Below are 15,128 nucleotides of genomic sequence, written 5' to 3'. Positions count from 1 at the left end.
TTTTTGCTCACCTGTCACCTCTACATCAAGGAAAGAGCACAGCTCAGTGAATGCGTACACACAGCTCAGGCCCCCACACACACACACACACACACACACACACACACGTTAACACTCAAGGGCCTCAGAGAAGTCTCAGTATTTCCATGTTCTGTTCCAGCACCGGGCCAGACTTGCTCACCCTGTTTGAGAAAACCCCTGCAGCAAAGCCAAAAGAAGTAGTGCTACTGCTTTTTCTTTTATAAGTCCACAGTGTCATCGCGGTAGATCAGCTGTATATCTGTAACTGCAGTGCAGGTGTTAAGCCCATGAGAGGTTTATCCGCCAGTTCACACTCCCATGTTTCCTTGTCCTGAGATATGAGTGTGCAGACGCCTGCTGGATTCCTGCAGCCCGAGTCCAGAGGCAGCTCCCAGCTCTGCCATCCAAGATAAATATTTAACAATTTGGCTAATATCGGAAACCAAATGTCACACCTCTCCTTTTCTCTGGAGTCCATCTTCATCTTCGACTCAGGAAATGTCACCCAACAGCTCCATAGTGACATCTTATTACTTTCAAACGAGAAACAGATGCTGAAAGATATATGATGCATATTTTACTTTTATCACTGGTCTAAAAATGTGTTTGTGTTAGCAGTTTTGTTTTGTGCAAAACTAAAAACTCTTTTCAAGAGCAAACCAGCATTTCATAAAACCAGTGAACAAGACGCACTTTGCCAAAATAATCTCTGGTTTCACAGACTTTGTTTTGCAATGGACATTGACATGATAAGCAGTACCACACTGCCTCCCAGTGGTTCTAAGGGGAACTGCGTACTGTTTGTATTTTCGCAGGTATACCGACAGATGTCGCCGGGATCTTAAACATGCCACCATCACGCCGTACAAATGGTTTCAAAGTACAACCACACCTGTGTGACCTCCACACAGCACCACACAATAGCACGCACACACACACACGGCTATATGACTGGAATGTATACATTGTACTTCATGAGGGTCACAATGAGGAAAAACAATGGTTGTTTTCAAGCAATGAATTCCTTCCTCATGGTCCATTCATGGAGATCACATCTGTAAAATGCTAATGCTGGCAGTTGACACTGATTGTGATCCTGTACAGTTTCCATGGACAGACAAGGGATGTTTATGTTGTTTTCATGAGAGGCTTCTTTAACTTCAGCACATTCACGTCCACACTGGAGCGGCTGTCAATATCAAGTGAGGCAAGACAATGTGGAGCCATGAGCGTCAGAGAGAAATTATATAGTTTTGTCATATATTCATATAATTTTTAGGCTTAGGTTTACATGTGAAATGTCAAGATATTAAATGAGAGAGAAAAAAACGTTTTCAACCTCCAGAAAATGAACCTCGTCACCCAAACGTAAAGTAAGCAGAGCATGTTTCCTTGTAGATCTCTATCATGGCTTCACAACAGGTGGCTGAGGTCAGAACCTGTTATTAGCTCGATCTCCTGTTGCTTGTGACATAAAGTGTAAACTCTTTGAATGCATATTCTGAATGTGCAAATCACAAGGGTAACCTACTACAGAAAAGTAGTATGTGCAAAAACAGGCCTGTATTTTGATTTTAAACAGCTTAATAATTTGCTTTACAGCAATGATAATATTACTGATAAACAAATTATAATGAAACTATCTGATTTTGCACTTTCACATTTGAAGAGCCCTCTGAAAATAAGCAACATAATTAAATAACACTTTATAGTCAGTCAAACTTTAACTTTACAAAATAAAGATTGATATGAAATTTACACGATTGAGGGAATACATACTGTACAATATTATTACTATATTATACAGATTACATTCCACATTAACCTGAGTGAAAAAAATATAAATCATAGATTGTCCTCACCAACATGATTAATGCTTATTTAGCAAACAAAATAAAAGTGCAGTTTCTTAATTTTTCAAGTTTCACACTTTCTTTTACATGATTAAAAAATACTTCACATAAACATCTCAGTAGAGCTGAAAAACCTGTGACAAAGGCTCCTGGTTGGGTTTCAGCAAGGGACACTGTTGCCACTTGGCAAACATCCGCAATCACTGGGCTACACAAGGACACATTCAAAGGTCCTGCACATAGATGCTTTATTACAGTCATCAAGTGGCTTTCTGGTGTCTTGGTGTTTTGAGCGTCCCAGATACACATCTGCCCTCAAAGCAAATATAATCTTATATAATAATCTCATTTAATAAATGACGTTAAGGAACGGATATTAACCTTGTAAGCTAAAAGACAAAGATTTTTGGACTTTGTTATGCACACATTTCACAATAAGTATCATAGCAACACATTCAGCTTGTATAAGAATAGCAGAAAGGAGACTGATGTGATGTAATTATAACATTTATTTTTACAGACATTTTGATAATTAAATCATATAAAACTTCATTTTTAGACAAATTTTACAAAAATAAAGATTGATTTGATATTTACAACAATGCGGGAAAATATACTGTACAATATTATTACTATATTATACAGATTATATTACACATTAACCTGAGTGCAAAAAAAAAAACAAAAAAAACAGATTGTCTTCACCAACATGATTTATGCTTATTTAACAAACAAAATAAAAGTGCATTTTTTCAAGTTTCACACTTTCTTTTATATGATCATAAATCCTCCAGTTCACTATCTTTGTACAAACATCTCAATACAACATTCACATAAGAGAGAGTTGGTAAACATGTGGATGGGGTTCAGGAAGGGACACACAGCAAACCTCCCCAACCACTGGACTACACAAGGACACATTCATAGGTGCCATTCATTGTGCATTCTTTATTACAGTCATTCAGTAACTTTCTAGTGTCTTGGAGCAAGACTGACAACAACTTTACAAAGAGGTTTGAGACATCACAGATCAAACTGTAGAGGTTGTCAACATCAGGTGAGGTGTTCAGGTACAGGACAGGATCCTCTGGGGCACATCAGCCCCATTTTCTCTGAGCCTGTAGCAAAGAATAGAGAGGCATTAAATCATTTCATCTTTTTTAACATTCATTTGAACAAGTATTGGTGTTGTCAATGCATGTGAAACACCCTGCAAACAAATAAATACAAACAAGAAAAACATCATGAGTATATGATAGTGAACTTAACCAGAAGGAAAATGAAGCATGTTTGTCTGTAGATGTCTATCGTGGCCCACAGCTGCTGACTGAGGTCCACTGCTGGAATGAATGGTTTTCTCTTTGATATTTTATGCTGACAGTTGACACTGATTGTGATCCTGTACAGTTTCCATGGACAGACAAGGGATGTTTATGTTGTTTTCATGAGAGGCTTCTTTAACTTCAGCACATTCACGTCCACACTGGAGCGGCTGTCAATATCAAGTGAGGCAAGACAATGTGGAGCCATGAGCGTCAGAGAGAAATTATACAGTTTTGTCATATATTCATATAATTTTTAGGCTTAGGTTTACATGTGAAATGTCAAGATATTAAATGAGAGAGAAAAAAACGTTTTCAACCTCCAGAAAATGAACCTCGTCACCCAAACGTAAAGTAAGCAGAGCATGTTTCCTTGTAGATCTCTATCATGGCTTCACAACAGGTGGCTGAGGTCAGAACCTGTTATTAGCTCGATCTCCTGTTGCTTGTGACATAAAGTGTAAACTCTTTGAATGCATATTCTGAATGTGCAAATCACAAGGGTAACCTACTACAGAAAAGACAAAGCCTGTGTTTGCATTTGGGTTTTTCTTTTTCAGTCTGGAAGATAAAATCTGCACAGTGTGTCAAAACAGGAGGAGAGATCCAACATCTATGTTCTAAAACCTACATGTAGCACAAGCCAACATCTGTTAACATGTGGAGCTCTTTCACTTTTGCATAAAAAATGTATGTGAACAAGTGACAAAAAGCCTTTGATGCTCATTTCTTGCACCATCAGCCACATTTGGTTTTCAAGGTCAATCTGCAAAAACAGGCCTGTATTTTTATTTACCTTAACCTTTAAAGCTTTGTAAATCATTTGCCTTACATCAATGATAACAGTGATTTTGATGAACATATTATGGCTGCAACAACTGATATAGCTGTAAACAAATCATAATGAAACTAGCTGATCTTGTGCTTTCACATTTGGAGAGCCCTCTGAAAATATTGCAACATAACTGATGCAAATATAAAAATGTCATCTTTGTTAACCACCACATGAGCAATAATCAGCATTTGCCAGTTTAGATTCATCTCAGATCTGGCCTATCTGCAGTATATGAAACATTGCTTCTGTTTGTAGAGATTCATGACTTCTGTTATGTTCTGCTGTTGTATTTATTTTCAAAATTACAAACCAACAAGTTTGCATTTTCAAAAATTCCCTGACTAACATGGTCTTATTTTGAGCTTTCATTCTTGACCTTGTAAAGATCAGAAAACAAAACAATCTCTACTTAAACTTGGAACAAGGGAGTAAGTGGAACTTAAATGGAGATTATTTTGTCAAACTCACATTCATTCAATAATAATCTCATTTAATAAATGACGTTAAGGAATGGATATTAACCTTGTAAGCTAATAGACAAAGATTGTTGGACTTTGTTATGCACATATTTCACAATAAGTATGATAGCAACACATTCAGCTGGTATAAGAATAACAGAAAGGAGACTGATGTGATGTAATTATAACATTTATTTTTACAGACATTTTGACAATTAAATAATATAAAACTTCATTTTCAGACAAACTTTACAAAAATAAAGATTGATTTGATATTTACAACAATGCGGGAAAATATACTATATAATATTATTACTGTATTATACAGATTATATTACACATTAACCTGAGTGCAAAAAAAACAAACAAAAAAAACCAGATTGTCTTCACCAACATGATTTATGCTTATTTAACAAACAAAATAAAAGTGCATTTTTTTCAAGTTTCACACTTTCTTTTATATGATCATAAATCCTCCAGTTCACTATCTTTGTACAAACATCTCAATACAACATTCACATAAGAGAGAGTTGGTAAACATGTGGATGGGGTTCAGGAAGGGACACACAGCAAACCTCCCCAACCACTGGACTACACAAGGACACATTCATAGGTGCCATTCATTGTGCATTCTTTATTACAGTCATTCAGTAACTTTCTAGTGTCTTGGAGCAAGACTGACAACAACTTTACAAAGAGGTTTGAGACATCACAGATCAAACTGTAGAGGTTGTCAACATCAGGTGAGGTGTTCAGGTACAGGACAGGATCCTCTGGGGCACATCAGCCCCATTTTCTCTGAGCCTGTAGCAAAGAATAGAGAGGCATTAAATCATTTCATCTTTTTTAACATTCATTTGAACAAGTATTGGTGTTGTCAGTGCATGTGAAACACCCTGCAAACAAATAAATACAAACAAGAAAAACATCATGAGTATATGATAGTGAACTTAACCAGAAGGAAAATGAAGCATGTTTGTCTGTAGATGTCTATCGTGGCCCACAGCTGTTGACTGAGGTCCACTGCTGGAATGAATGGTTTTCTCTTTGATATTTTATGCTGACAGTTGACACTGATTGTGATCCTGTACAGTTTCCATGGACAGACAAGGGATGTTTATGTTGTTTTCATGAGAGGCTTCTTTAACTTCAGCACATTCACGTCCACACTGGAGCGGCTGTCAATATCAAGTGAGGCAAGACAATGTGGAGCCATGAGCGCCAGAGAGAAATTATATAGTTTTGTCATATATTCATATAATTTTTAGGCTTAGGTTTACATGTGAAATGTCAAGATATTAAATGAGAGAGAAAAAAACGTTTTCAACCTCCAGAAAATGAACCTCGTCACCCAAACGTAAAGTAAGCAGAGCATGTTTCCTTGTAGATCTCTATCATGGCTTCACAACAGGTGGCTGAGGTCAGAACCTGTTATTAGCTCGATCTCCTGTTGCTTGTGACATAAAGTGTAAACTCTTTGAATGCATATTCTGAATGTGCAAATCACAAGGGTAACCTACTACAGAAAAGACAAAGCCTGTGTTTGCATTTGGGTTTTTCTTTTTCAGTCTGGAAGATAAAATCTGCACAGTGTGTCAAAACAGGAGGAGAGATCCAACATCTATGTTCTAAAACCTACATGTAGCACAAGCCAACATCTGTTAACATGTGGAGCTCTTTCACTTTTGCATAAAAAATGTATGTGAACAAGTGACAAAAAGCCTTTGATGCTCATTTCTTGCACCATCAGCCACATTTGGTTTTCAAGGTCAACCTGCAAAAACAGGCCTGTATTTTTATTTATCTTAACCTTTAAAGCTTTGTAAATCATTTGCCTTACATCAATGATAACAGTGATTTTGATGAACATATTATGGCTGCAACAACTGATATAGCTGTAAACAAATCATAATGAAACTAGCTGATCTTGTGCTTTCACATTTGGAGAGCCCTCTGAAAATATTGCAACATAACTGATGCAAATATAAAAATGTCATCTTTGTTAACCACCACATGAGCAATAATCAGCATTTGCCAGTTTAGATTCATCTCAGATCTGGCCTATCTGCAGTATATGAAACATTGCTTCTGTTTGTAGAGATTCATGACTTCTGTTATGTTCTGCTGTTGTATTTATTTTCAAAATTACAAACCAACAAGTTTGCATTTTCAAAAATTCCCTGACTAACATGGTCTTATTTTGAGCTTTCATTCTTGACCTTGTAAAGATCAGAAAACAAAACAATCTCTACTTAAACTTGGAACAAGGGAGTAAGTGGAACTTAAATGGAGATTATTTTGTCAAACTCACATTCATTCAATAATAATCTCATTTAATAAATGACGTTAAGGAATGGATATTAACCTTGTAAGCTAATAGACAAAGATTGTTGGACTTTGTTATGCACATATTTCACAATAAGTATGATAGCAACACATTCAGCTGGTATAAGAATAACAGAAAGGAGACTGATGTGATGTAATTATAACATTTATTTTTACAGACATTTTGACAATTAAATAATATAAAACTTCATTTTCAGACAAACTTTACAAAAATAAAGATTGATTTAATATTTACAACAATGCGGGAAAATATACTATATAATATTATTACTGTATTATACAGATTACATTACACATTAACCTGAGTGCAAAAAATATAAATCACAGATTTTCCTCAACAACATGATTTATGCTTATTTAACAAACAAAATAAAAGTGCATTGTCTCCATTTTTCAAGTTTCACACTTTCTTTTATATGATCATAAATCCTCCAGTTCACTATCTTCACATCAACATCTCAATACAACATTCACATAAGAGAGAGTTGGTAAACATGTGGATGGGGTTCAGGAAGGGACACACAGCAAACCTCCCCAACCACTGGACTACACAAGGACACATTCATAGGTGCCATTCATTGTGCATTCTACAGTCATTCATTCATTCATTCATTCATTCTTTCTTTCTTTCTTTATTACAGTCATTCAGTAACTTTCTAGTGTCTTGGAGCTCAGGCTGCCCCAGAGACACATCTGTCCTCCACTGATGGACCACTGATTGCATGTCGACACAGTGGGCAGTTGTCAAACTGCTGGAAGACTCTGGGGGTGCACTGGTTACACAAACACCGGTGGCCACAAGGCAGAGTGATTCTAGCCTCTTTGTCCATGCACACCACACAGCATTCATCTATGATCAGAGGAGAACAATCTTTATTACATGACTGACAACTTCAACACAAACATGATGACATCCTCCTTCTCTGTGGTTAAAAATGTAAAAAAAAAAAACACTGAAATCTGAGGGAATTTATTTGGGAGGACTCTTTCTTACCTGCTTGGATGTTCCTGTCAGGTCTGGAGATTCGTTCATCACTGTTGATGCAGAGGTTTGAGACACCAGAGATCAAACTGTTGAGGTTGTCAACACCAGGTGAGGTGAGGCGTTTAGGTGCAGGACAAGATCTTCTGGTGCATGTCAGCCCCACTTTCTTTGAGCCTGCAGCAAAGAATAGGAGAGGCATTAATTATTTTATCTTTTTTAACAGTCATTCAAACAAATGTATTATGGTTATATGATTGTAAACTTACCCAGGAGGAAAATGGAGCATGTCTGCCCATAGATGTCTATCATGGCCCACAGTGGCAGAGAGAGGTCCACTCCTGTTAACAGTTTGTGCTTCGTGCCGTTGTTGCTTTGGACATATATGCTGCCACCACATGAAACCCAGAACTCCAGCTCTGTACCGGCTTGGCAGTAGGACTCATGCACAGGAGCTGCCCAGTGCCCGGGGCTGTTAGTGAGATTGGGGATGGCCAAGCAGGGTAGAGGCAGCAATCTGTCTGAGGGTGGCACATTGGTGAAGCCCACACGCAGAGCTCCATGCCACGTAAACATATCTTTCTCCACCCTGAGATGAATCTTCTCCTTGACCCTCACTGAGCGGCTGCTGAACACCACACCGTTTCTGAATGTGCCCTCCCTCCTCTCTGCGAGTCGACACCCCTGGCTCAGGCAGACCTTGTCTCCGACAGCCTGACTGTGGAAGGTCAGAGGACCGAGGCAGGACAGGCCGCACCTGTGTGGCGTCTGTGATTCAACAGCTGCAAAAGAACAAAAATAAAACTGTGAATCTTGATGTGCAAACCATGCCTGCATGCAGTGAATTCTTTTTCAGTCCAATCTTGTAGATTACATCTGCACAACACTGTGCATGTGTAACAGGCAATCCAACAACAAGAAGACAGAAACAATTGTATCTGATGCACTGAAGAAAACAATAAACTGTTCTGCAGATTTGAGCAGAAGTTGTGCAGAATTTCAGACTATAAGAGGTGAATAGTGGACACTTTTCCTCTTCTAATCATTTTCTTCTTTATGTTTAATTACTTTTAATTTAATAACTATTAATTTCATGAATAGGATTAACAATCATGAAACTGATTGTATGAACTACCACCAGTGAAATCACAAAAACCTAATCCAATAAACTTAAACTGTGGTAAAAAAAAAAAAAAAAAAAAAAAAAAAAAAAAAGTAACATACAAGGTCAAATTATGAATATATTACCCTCATATTTTCTGAACTTTAACTTATTACAACTTTGTCACATGCTTTACTACAATAATAAAGTTGTTGACTGAAGACTTTATGACTATTAAATTGTAAACAAGTAATATTGAAAGTAGAAGTTACTCATGCTTGCACAGGTGTAGGTGTGCCATTCATAATTCCGGTTAATAATTAAAGTGACTGCTCTATCTCAAAGCATGGTCGTATTTTAGAAGACAAGTAGCAGTAAATGATAACTAACTGACCAAGAGATCCGTCTAGCAGGTGTGACTCATACATCTGCAGCAGAACTGTAAACCAGCTGCTGTGAAAAAAAAAGCCTCTCACTCTTACTCATAGCAGCACATTTCCTGTAACCCACTGCCTATAGTTTCTTCTTATCCCCCACCCCTACCTCCCATTCAAATCTTCTTCTTCATTTACAAATAATCTGTTTTGCAGCACTTATCACTTATCATAATAAAAGACCTGTGCAAAAAACAATTTGCTTCTGTTTTGTATGTCAATAATGATTATAACTGACATAGTGACACAGATTTTACTAGATCTGGAGAAGAATAATGACACTAATACTAATATACCATTAATGTAAAATTATAGCTTTTTTTGTTTAAGATTAAAAAAGTTAATAAAAAAAAAAAATTTGAAATTTCACACACAGTAAATTTATCTATTTAGTTGATTAATAAAATCTCAAACTTTTTTGTTTAGGTTTTTTGCAACTTTAAGTCAACATGACACATTTTGACTGACAGCATATCTTATTTATATTTAAAAGCAGTGATAAAATTTACATATCAAGTTCTCTGCAAAGATTTAAGACCAAGAATAAATGTCTCACCAGAGTTCCGGTTGTCTCTCTCCTTCACCATTATGAAGAATCAGTCTGTACGTTTCTTGAAAGAAGATGTGCTCACTTCTGTTTCTTGGTTCAATTGTGTTGAAATGGAAGAGCTGGCTGGCTTTAAGACATGGCGCACGTGTGACTTCAAAACACAAACATTCCCTGCATCACGTGGAGGGTAAAAGGGGACGGCCTGAGGGAGGAACCAAATTTTGGAAATTTTCCTCAACCTGAGAGGAGGTGGTGCAACCATTTTTTCTTTCCTGGTGGAGAGATTCCAGTTTATCCCATGTGGTCTCTTTAACATAAAGCCAGCTGTAAAATGTGAGGCTTGCTTCCATGCAGAATAATATCACTGATTATTTATCATGATCTTGTGATTATTTATTAGGCTGACGGGTCATGCAGACACATGTCAGTGCACTGAAAATTGAACCAATTAAAAAAAACACAAAAAAACTAAACATCACTTGCAGTGTATTTGAGACAATGATGTACTGTATAAGAAATGCCCGCAACTTTACTCTAATTGTAATTTTAATTCATGTGCTGGTGCCTGTATTTGATGTTGCAGACAGTAAGATGTTGTTCCTGTTGCCTGTAAGTAACCTTTAAGGTGTATGTAACGAGCTCACATGTATGAGTTTACTGTACTTGCTTCTGTTTACTATAAAATCCGAGGCATTTTTTCTTCTCTTGAGATTCTGAGTACCGACACTTTCTGTACATTGACCAGATTTGGTTGTTTTCATTCTCTGCTAAGGTGTCTCTTTGTAAATATAGTGAATATGGTAAATATTTTATCCAGGCCGCTGTACCATACACACTTTAAGAAATACGATGCTATATGGCCTCACTTTACTGAAAGTCACCTGATTCGACATAGCATGGAAAAGGCCATGATAAAATATTCCACATCATTTCCCAGAAATGGCTCTGTGGATTGAAAGGAACTTCTTTCATGTCTGAGTGATGAATCATACAACGGTTCATACTTACAATTTTACTCAGGTAAAAAGTCAATCATAAACCACAATGTTAGATAGCTTTGTCGCCCTCTACAGGAAACAGACAGGGTCTTGTCTGGCCGGCAGCCCTGATCATGTGACAGGATAAGGCCATGAATGGAAATCCCAAATGACATCATTACTTTTGGAAAGTTACTGACAAACACATGTAAGTCCCAGAGATCCTACCATTTCCATGAGAGACACAGCTCGCCACACTTACATGTTAAAACATGCCTGCACTGCCCACTACATGGGCAGTGTATGAACATGTGTTACAACTACAAATGAATTGTATTTTTATGTGCATGTAATGGAAAAAAAAAAAACTGTGTCCTGCAAACCAAGCATTTTATTCTTGGCATGGATTTTTCCTCTTTTCATAAGAGAATAAAATATTCTTTATACACCCGATAGTTAATTTATGTCCAGTGGCATCTTAGAAAGTTCAATGCAGTCCAATAAGCCTAACAACAGATCACATAATATTACCAAATCTAAAACTGAAAGTATTCATGTGAGACATGACACCATAACTACTGCACATAGTTAATGTTGGTGTGACCAAGTGAAGTGGAATTAAGTGCAGTTCAACCACAATTTCTCCTGCCAAGATGTATTAAATATTTGAATAAATGCAAATAAATTGTAAGATTTTAAATATTTGCCTGGTATCGACAGAGAGACGTTCAACTGGCTGTGTAGCGGGAGTATTAATTGTTCTGAAACTGTTGATGGAAATTGAAGTTAGAGATCACGTCCGGGCAACACAATGCTACAAATGAGTGCAATGTTCCCAATTGTGCACTGTAACAACTCGCTGTGTTACTTGTCACTAATTTATTTCCTCAATTTCCTTATTGCCCTGTTGATCCTGTGAATCCTGATAACAGGATGGATGAAGATGAGAGGATCTGAGAACGAGGTGGAAAACTAAATTCATTTTATTCTCTGCTGTCCTTTATATCATTAAGATTAAGATCTCATATGGGTTGATTGAGGATGGTGCTTTGATTGAATGACGACCTTTTTGACAATGTCTTTACTTTTTCTGAATATTTCCAAAGCATGGAACAGGAGCGAAAAATAACCACAGGCAAATAAAATCCTCATACTTCATACAGGTTTCAGGCTATTTATCCATGAACTGAATTATATATACAATCTTTAAACTGACATAAACCGGTGCAAAAATGTAGATTTTGTTTGGGTTGGATTGTGGTTATGTTATGTGCAATAAAACAAGAGATTTTTTTGTTTTAAATCTACATGTCAACAGTATTAAACCAAGAGCAGAGCCACCCTCCTCCTCCTCTGCGTGCTCCAGCTGCCTCAGCTCCACCACACTTGGTCAGACATGGCAGGCCATCAAAAAATCAACTTGTTCCCACTCCACCTGTTCAAAACACTATTAATCTGCTGCCTTCCAATAAAAGGCTTGGCTCTCAGCGACGAGCCAATAGAAGGGCATTAAAGCAGTGAGACCCAGGCCAATCCCAGGCTGCATTCTAATGTGGCCTATCTTTATCAAGGTGCCACTCCATTTCCAGATACTGCTTATTTATGATTTCTGAGGGGAGAGCCGGCAGGAGGCATATGTCTTTAGGAGAACACTAACATCTGTGTCCGGAGGGCTCAACCAAAATTTCAGATATGGAGCTATCACACACCTCGCTGTGGCTGAGAAGAGGTGAGAGGCGAGAGTAAAGAGCTTATCTGCTGCTACACTGTTTCTGATCTGGTAGCAACTTTGATAAACACCGGGGACATTAGTGCTTTTAATTATTTGAATATCTGGGGTGTGATCCCAGATCCAGACGTCACCTGTGGGTGAGAGAACTTCTGGTGGGCCCATCAGAGGTCTTTTCCTGCCTGGATCTTACTGGATGTGTTGCTGAGACCTGGAGGCAGAGTTACAAACTTCCCATGGATCCAAACATCCAGGGGTCTTTCCTGTTCAACAACAGCCTGAACCAATTCCCCTCGGACCTCAAGGCACCGGTGTGCCAGTACTCAGTGCCCAACTCTTTCTACAAGCTCAACCCGGGCCTGAACAGCCATCTGCAGGCAGGGACGCCTCACGGCATCAGCGACATCCTGAGTCGCTCCATGATGGGGGTGGGCTCCACGGGCACCACCACCCTGCTGTCAGGATACTCAACCATGGGGGGGTTCGGCCCCTCTGTCACCAGCACGTCCATGTACTATAACCGGGACTACAACTCCTCTCTGGGCGGCTTCTCCAAGCCGGGCGGCGAGTGCCCCACGAAGGCTCGCAGTGTGAGCTGCTGGGCTGAGAGCGGCTGTGACTGGAGAGGAGGGAGGCAGCAGTGCACCAACAGTGAGTCTGAATGCTGCATACTGGGCTCAGCATCCAGCCCATCATTACATCTCCCCCGAGTCTGTCTGTGAGGAGTCACCTTTTGATTTGACCTTTATTGTTCTGAAACAATAAATAATGCTTCACATTGCATAATGTGTTTCATTAAAAGTGTGATATCTAAGGTTGGAACACTCAAATATCTATAAAATGTAATTTCTGGATAATATGTGGTTGCTAATTATATGATGCCGCATAAAGCATATGTATGCCTATTAAACAATAATGATCAAAAGATTCAGTCTAACACTCCGCATATGAGCATCAATACAGTTTGTGGCTAGAGAATCAAGATGACAAAGAAAGTCTAAATTAAAAATTGGGACAAAGAAAATATTTCTGTGGTTATCTTTTTTTTTGCTTATGGTATTTCATGATGTGTTCAAGCCTATGTAATAAATTAGCTCAAACAAAGATGTTTATGTGTGTAATGTTTTCTGCTTTGATATTGTTCAGGTAGCGGTCCTCTTGTGGAGATGTCCGGCAGGAAGAAACACACCAGACCAACATTTAGTGGACATCAGATATTTGCTCTGGAGAAAACATTCGAACAGACTAAATACTTGGCTGGGCCTGAGAGAGCGAGACTGGCTTATTCTCTGGGAATGACTGAATCACAAGTTAAGGTAAAGTTTATAGCCCATTGAAATTATTCTTTCCTTGGAGATGAATTCTTAACATTTGGTTCTTCTTTTTTGTTTTATTCTCTCCGTTTGACCATTCCCATCATTGTTTTTGTATTTTATGGTTTAATGTGCACCTGAGAGACTTCTTGTAAATCTCGTTCTGAACGGCGCTACAGAAATGAAATACATTTACTTTATTACTTTCAAGTAGGGGAATAGAAAAATGTGTAAATACATGAGGAAGTCATCAACAGGTTACATCACTTCCTAACAACTATAAATAGGTCACTCACCGCCATTCAGGAATGGGGTCATGGATGATTTCAACAGTAGTGTTTCATGTCTGTCAGTAAGATGCACCTGATAGGCAGGTCATACATGACGTGACACAGACAGTAAAAAAAAAACAAAACAAAAAAAAACACTCTGTTGTGTTCAGGTGTGGTTTCAGAACCGACGCACCAAGTGGAGGAAGAAGAGCGCCTCAGAGCCGAGCTCCACGCAGGCCAGCCACGCAGGACAGGGCGGCGAGGCCTCGGAGAACGAGGTGGAGGACGAGGAGTACAACAAGCCTCTGGACCCGGACTCCGACGACGACAAGATCCGACTGCTGCTGCGCAAACACCGCAGGGCTTTCTCTGTGCTGCGCCTCGGCCCGCACGTCTGACGCGCTGCACACACGCTTCCCAGCAGACCCGCATGATCCCATTAAAAAAAAAAAAAAAAAAAAAAAAAGATTTAGTTTTGAATACAAAGTTTAATCAGCGAGCGGTTACGCATGTTCAGAAGAAGTCGTCTGTGTGCAGCTCAGCTACCACTGCAAAGATGAAAAGATGAAGCTAAAAAAGAAGTTGTTACTTTTATAAGTTACTGTAAGAAATGACCTCTGACCTGTTTAATGTTACACTGATATGTGGGGAATTGTGTCATACATTTCATTTTGTAAAAACACAGGAAAATTACATTTAAAAAAAAAAAAGCTGCATGGCGCTACTGGTAATAGCTTACTGATGAATAAAAAAGAGAGTAAACTGACATTATTCACGTTTTCTCTTTTTGAACAGCTTAAGTCCCTTGTGATTATTTTGTGCTTATTTGAATTTCAAAATAAAACTGAAAAGTGAAATAACTTTATGAACCTTCCTTAATTCATCAATGAATGTAGCCTACTTGCAGACATTAAGTCAAGATGTGATAAATATA

At 38.3% G+C, this 15,128-nt stretch overlaps 2 protein-coding genes across 2 annotated transcripts; one reads left to right on the top strand and one right to left on the bottom strand.

The window, feature by feature from the left end:
* Positions 1 to 6,964: 6,964 nt before the first annotated feature.
* Positions 6,965 to 10,052, bottom strand: LOC139624795 (E3 ubiquitin-protein ligase NEURL3). Its single transcript, XM_071484164.1, has 4 exons — positions 9,910 to 10,052; positions 8,087 to 8,599; positions 7,830 to 7,994; positions 6,965 to 7,685 (listed from the first exon to the last, which is right to left on the bottom strand). The coding sequence occupies exons 1-4, from the start codon at positions 9,938 to 9,940 to the stop codon at positions 7,507 to 7,509; spliced, it is 888 nt and encodes a 295-aa protein (XP_071340265.1). The 5' UTR covers positions 9,941 to 10,052; the 3' UTR covers positions 6,965 to 7,506.
* Positions 10,053 to 12,713: 2,661 nt separating this feature from the next.
* nkx6.3 (NK6 homeobox 3) lies at positions 12,714 to 14,723 on the top strand. The gene is made up of 3 exons (XM_071482512.1): positions 12,714 to 13,260; positions 13,756 to 13,925; positions 14,365 to 14,723. Exons 1-3 carry the CDS (start codon positions 12,846 to 12,848, stop codon positions 14,590 to 14,592), a joined length of 813 nt encoding a protein of 270 aa, XP_071338613.1. The 5' UTR covers positions 12,714 to 12,845; the 3' UTR covers positions 14,593 to 14,723.
* The last annotated feature ends 405 nt before the right edge of the window (positions 14,724 to 15,128 follow it).

The sequence above is a fragment of the Trachinotus anak genome, unplaced genomic scaffold (assembly GCF_046630095.1).
Source record: "Trachinotus anak isolate AG129_WGS33_773 ecotype Australia unplaced genomic scaffold, CSIRO_AGI_Tana_v1 ptg000008l, whole genome shotgun sequence".
Classification (NCBI taxonomy): domain Eukaryota; kingdom Metazoa; phylum Chordata; class Actinopteri; order Carangiformes; family Carangidae; genus Trachinotus; species Trachinotus anak.
Note: the sequence above shows the minus strand (reverse complement) of the source record. Positions and strands in the feature narration are given on the sequence as shown.

Coding starts and splice junctions, on each gene's coding strand:
- LOC139624795 (XM_071484164.1), bottom strand. CDS start 9,940: ATGGTGAAGGAGAGAGACAACCGGAACTCTG. Junction 8,600..9,909: donor GAGAGACAACCGGAACTCTG/GTGAGACATTTA, acceptor GTTCTTTTGCAG/CTGTTGAATCACAGACGCCA. Junction 7,995..8,086: donor ATGCTCCATTTTCCTCCTGG/GTAAGTTTACAA, acceptor TCTTTGCTGCAG/GCTCAAAGAAAGTGGGGCTG.
- nkx6.3 (XM_071482512.1), top strand. CDS start 12,846: ATGGATCCAAACATCCAGGGGTCTTTCCTGTTCAACAACAGCCTGAAC. Junction 13,261..13,755: donor GAGGCAGCAGTGCACCAACA/GTGAGTCTGAAT, acceptor GATATTGTTCAG/GTAGCGGTCCTCTTGTGGAG. Junction 13,926..14,364: donor TGACTGAATCACAAGTTAAG/GTAAAGTTTATA, acceptor TGTTGTGTTCAG/GTGTGGTTTCAGAACCGACG.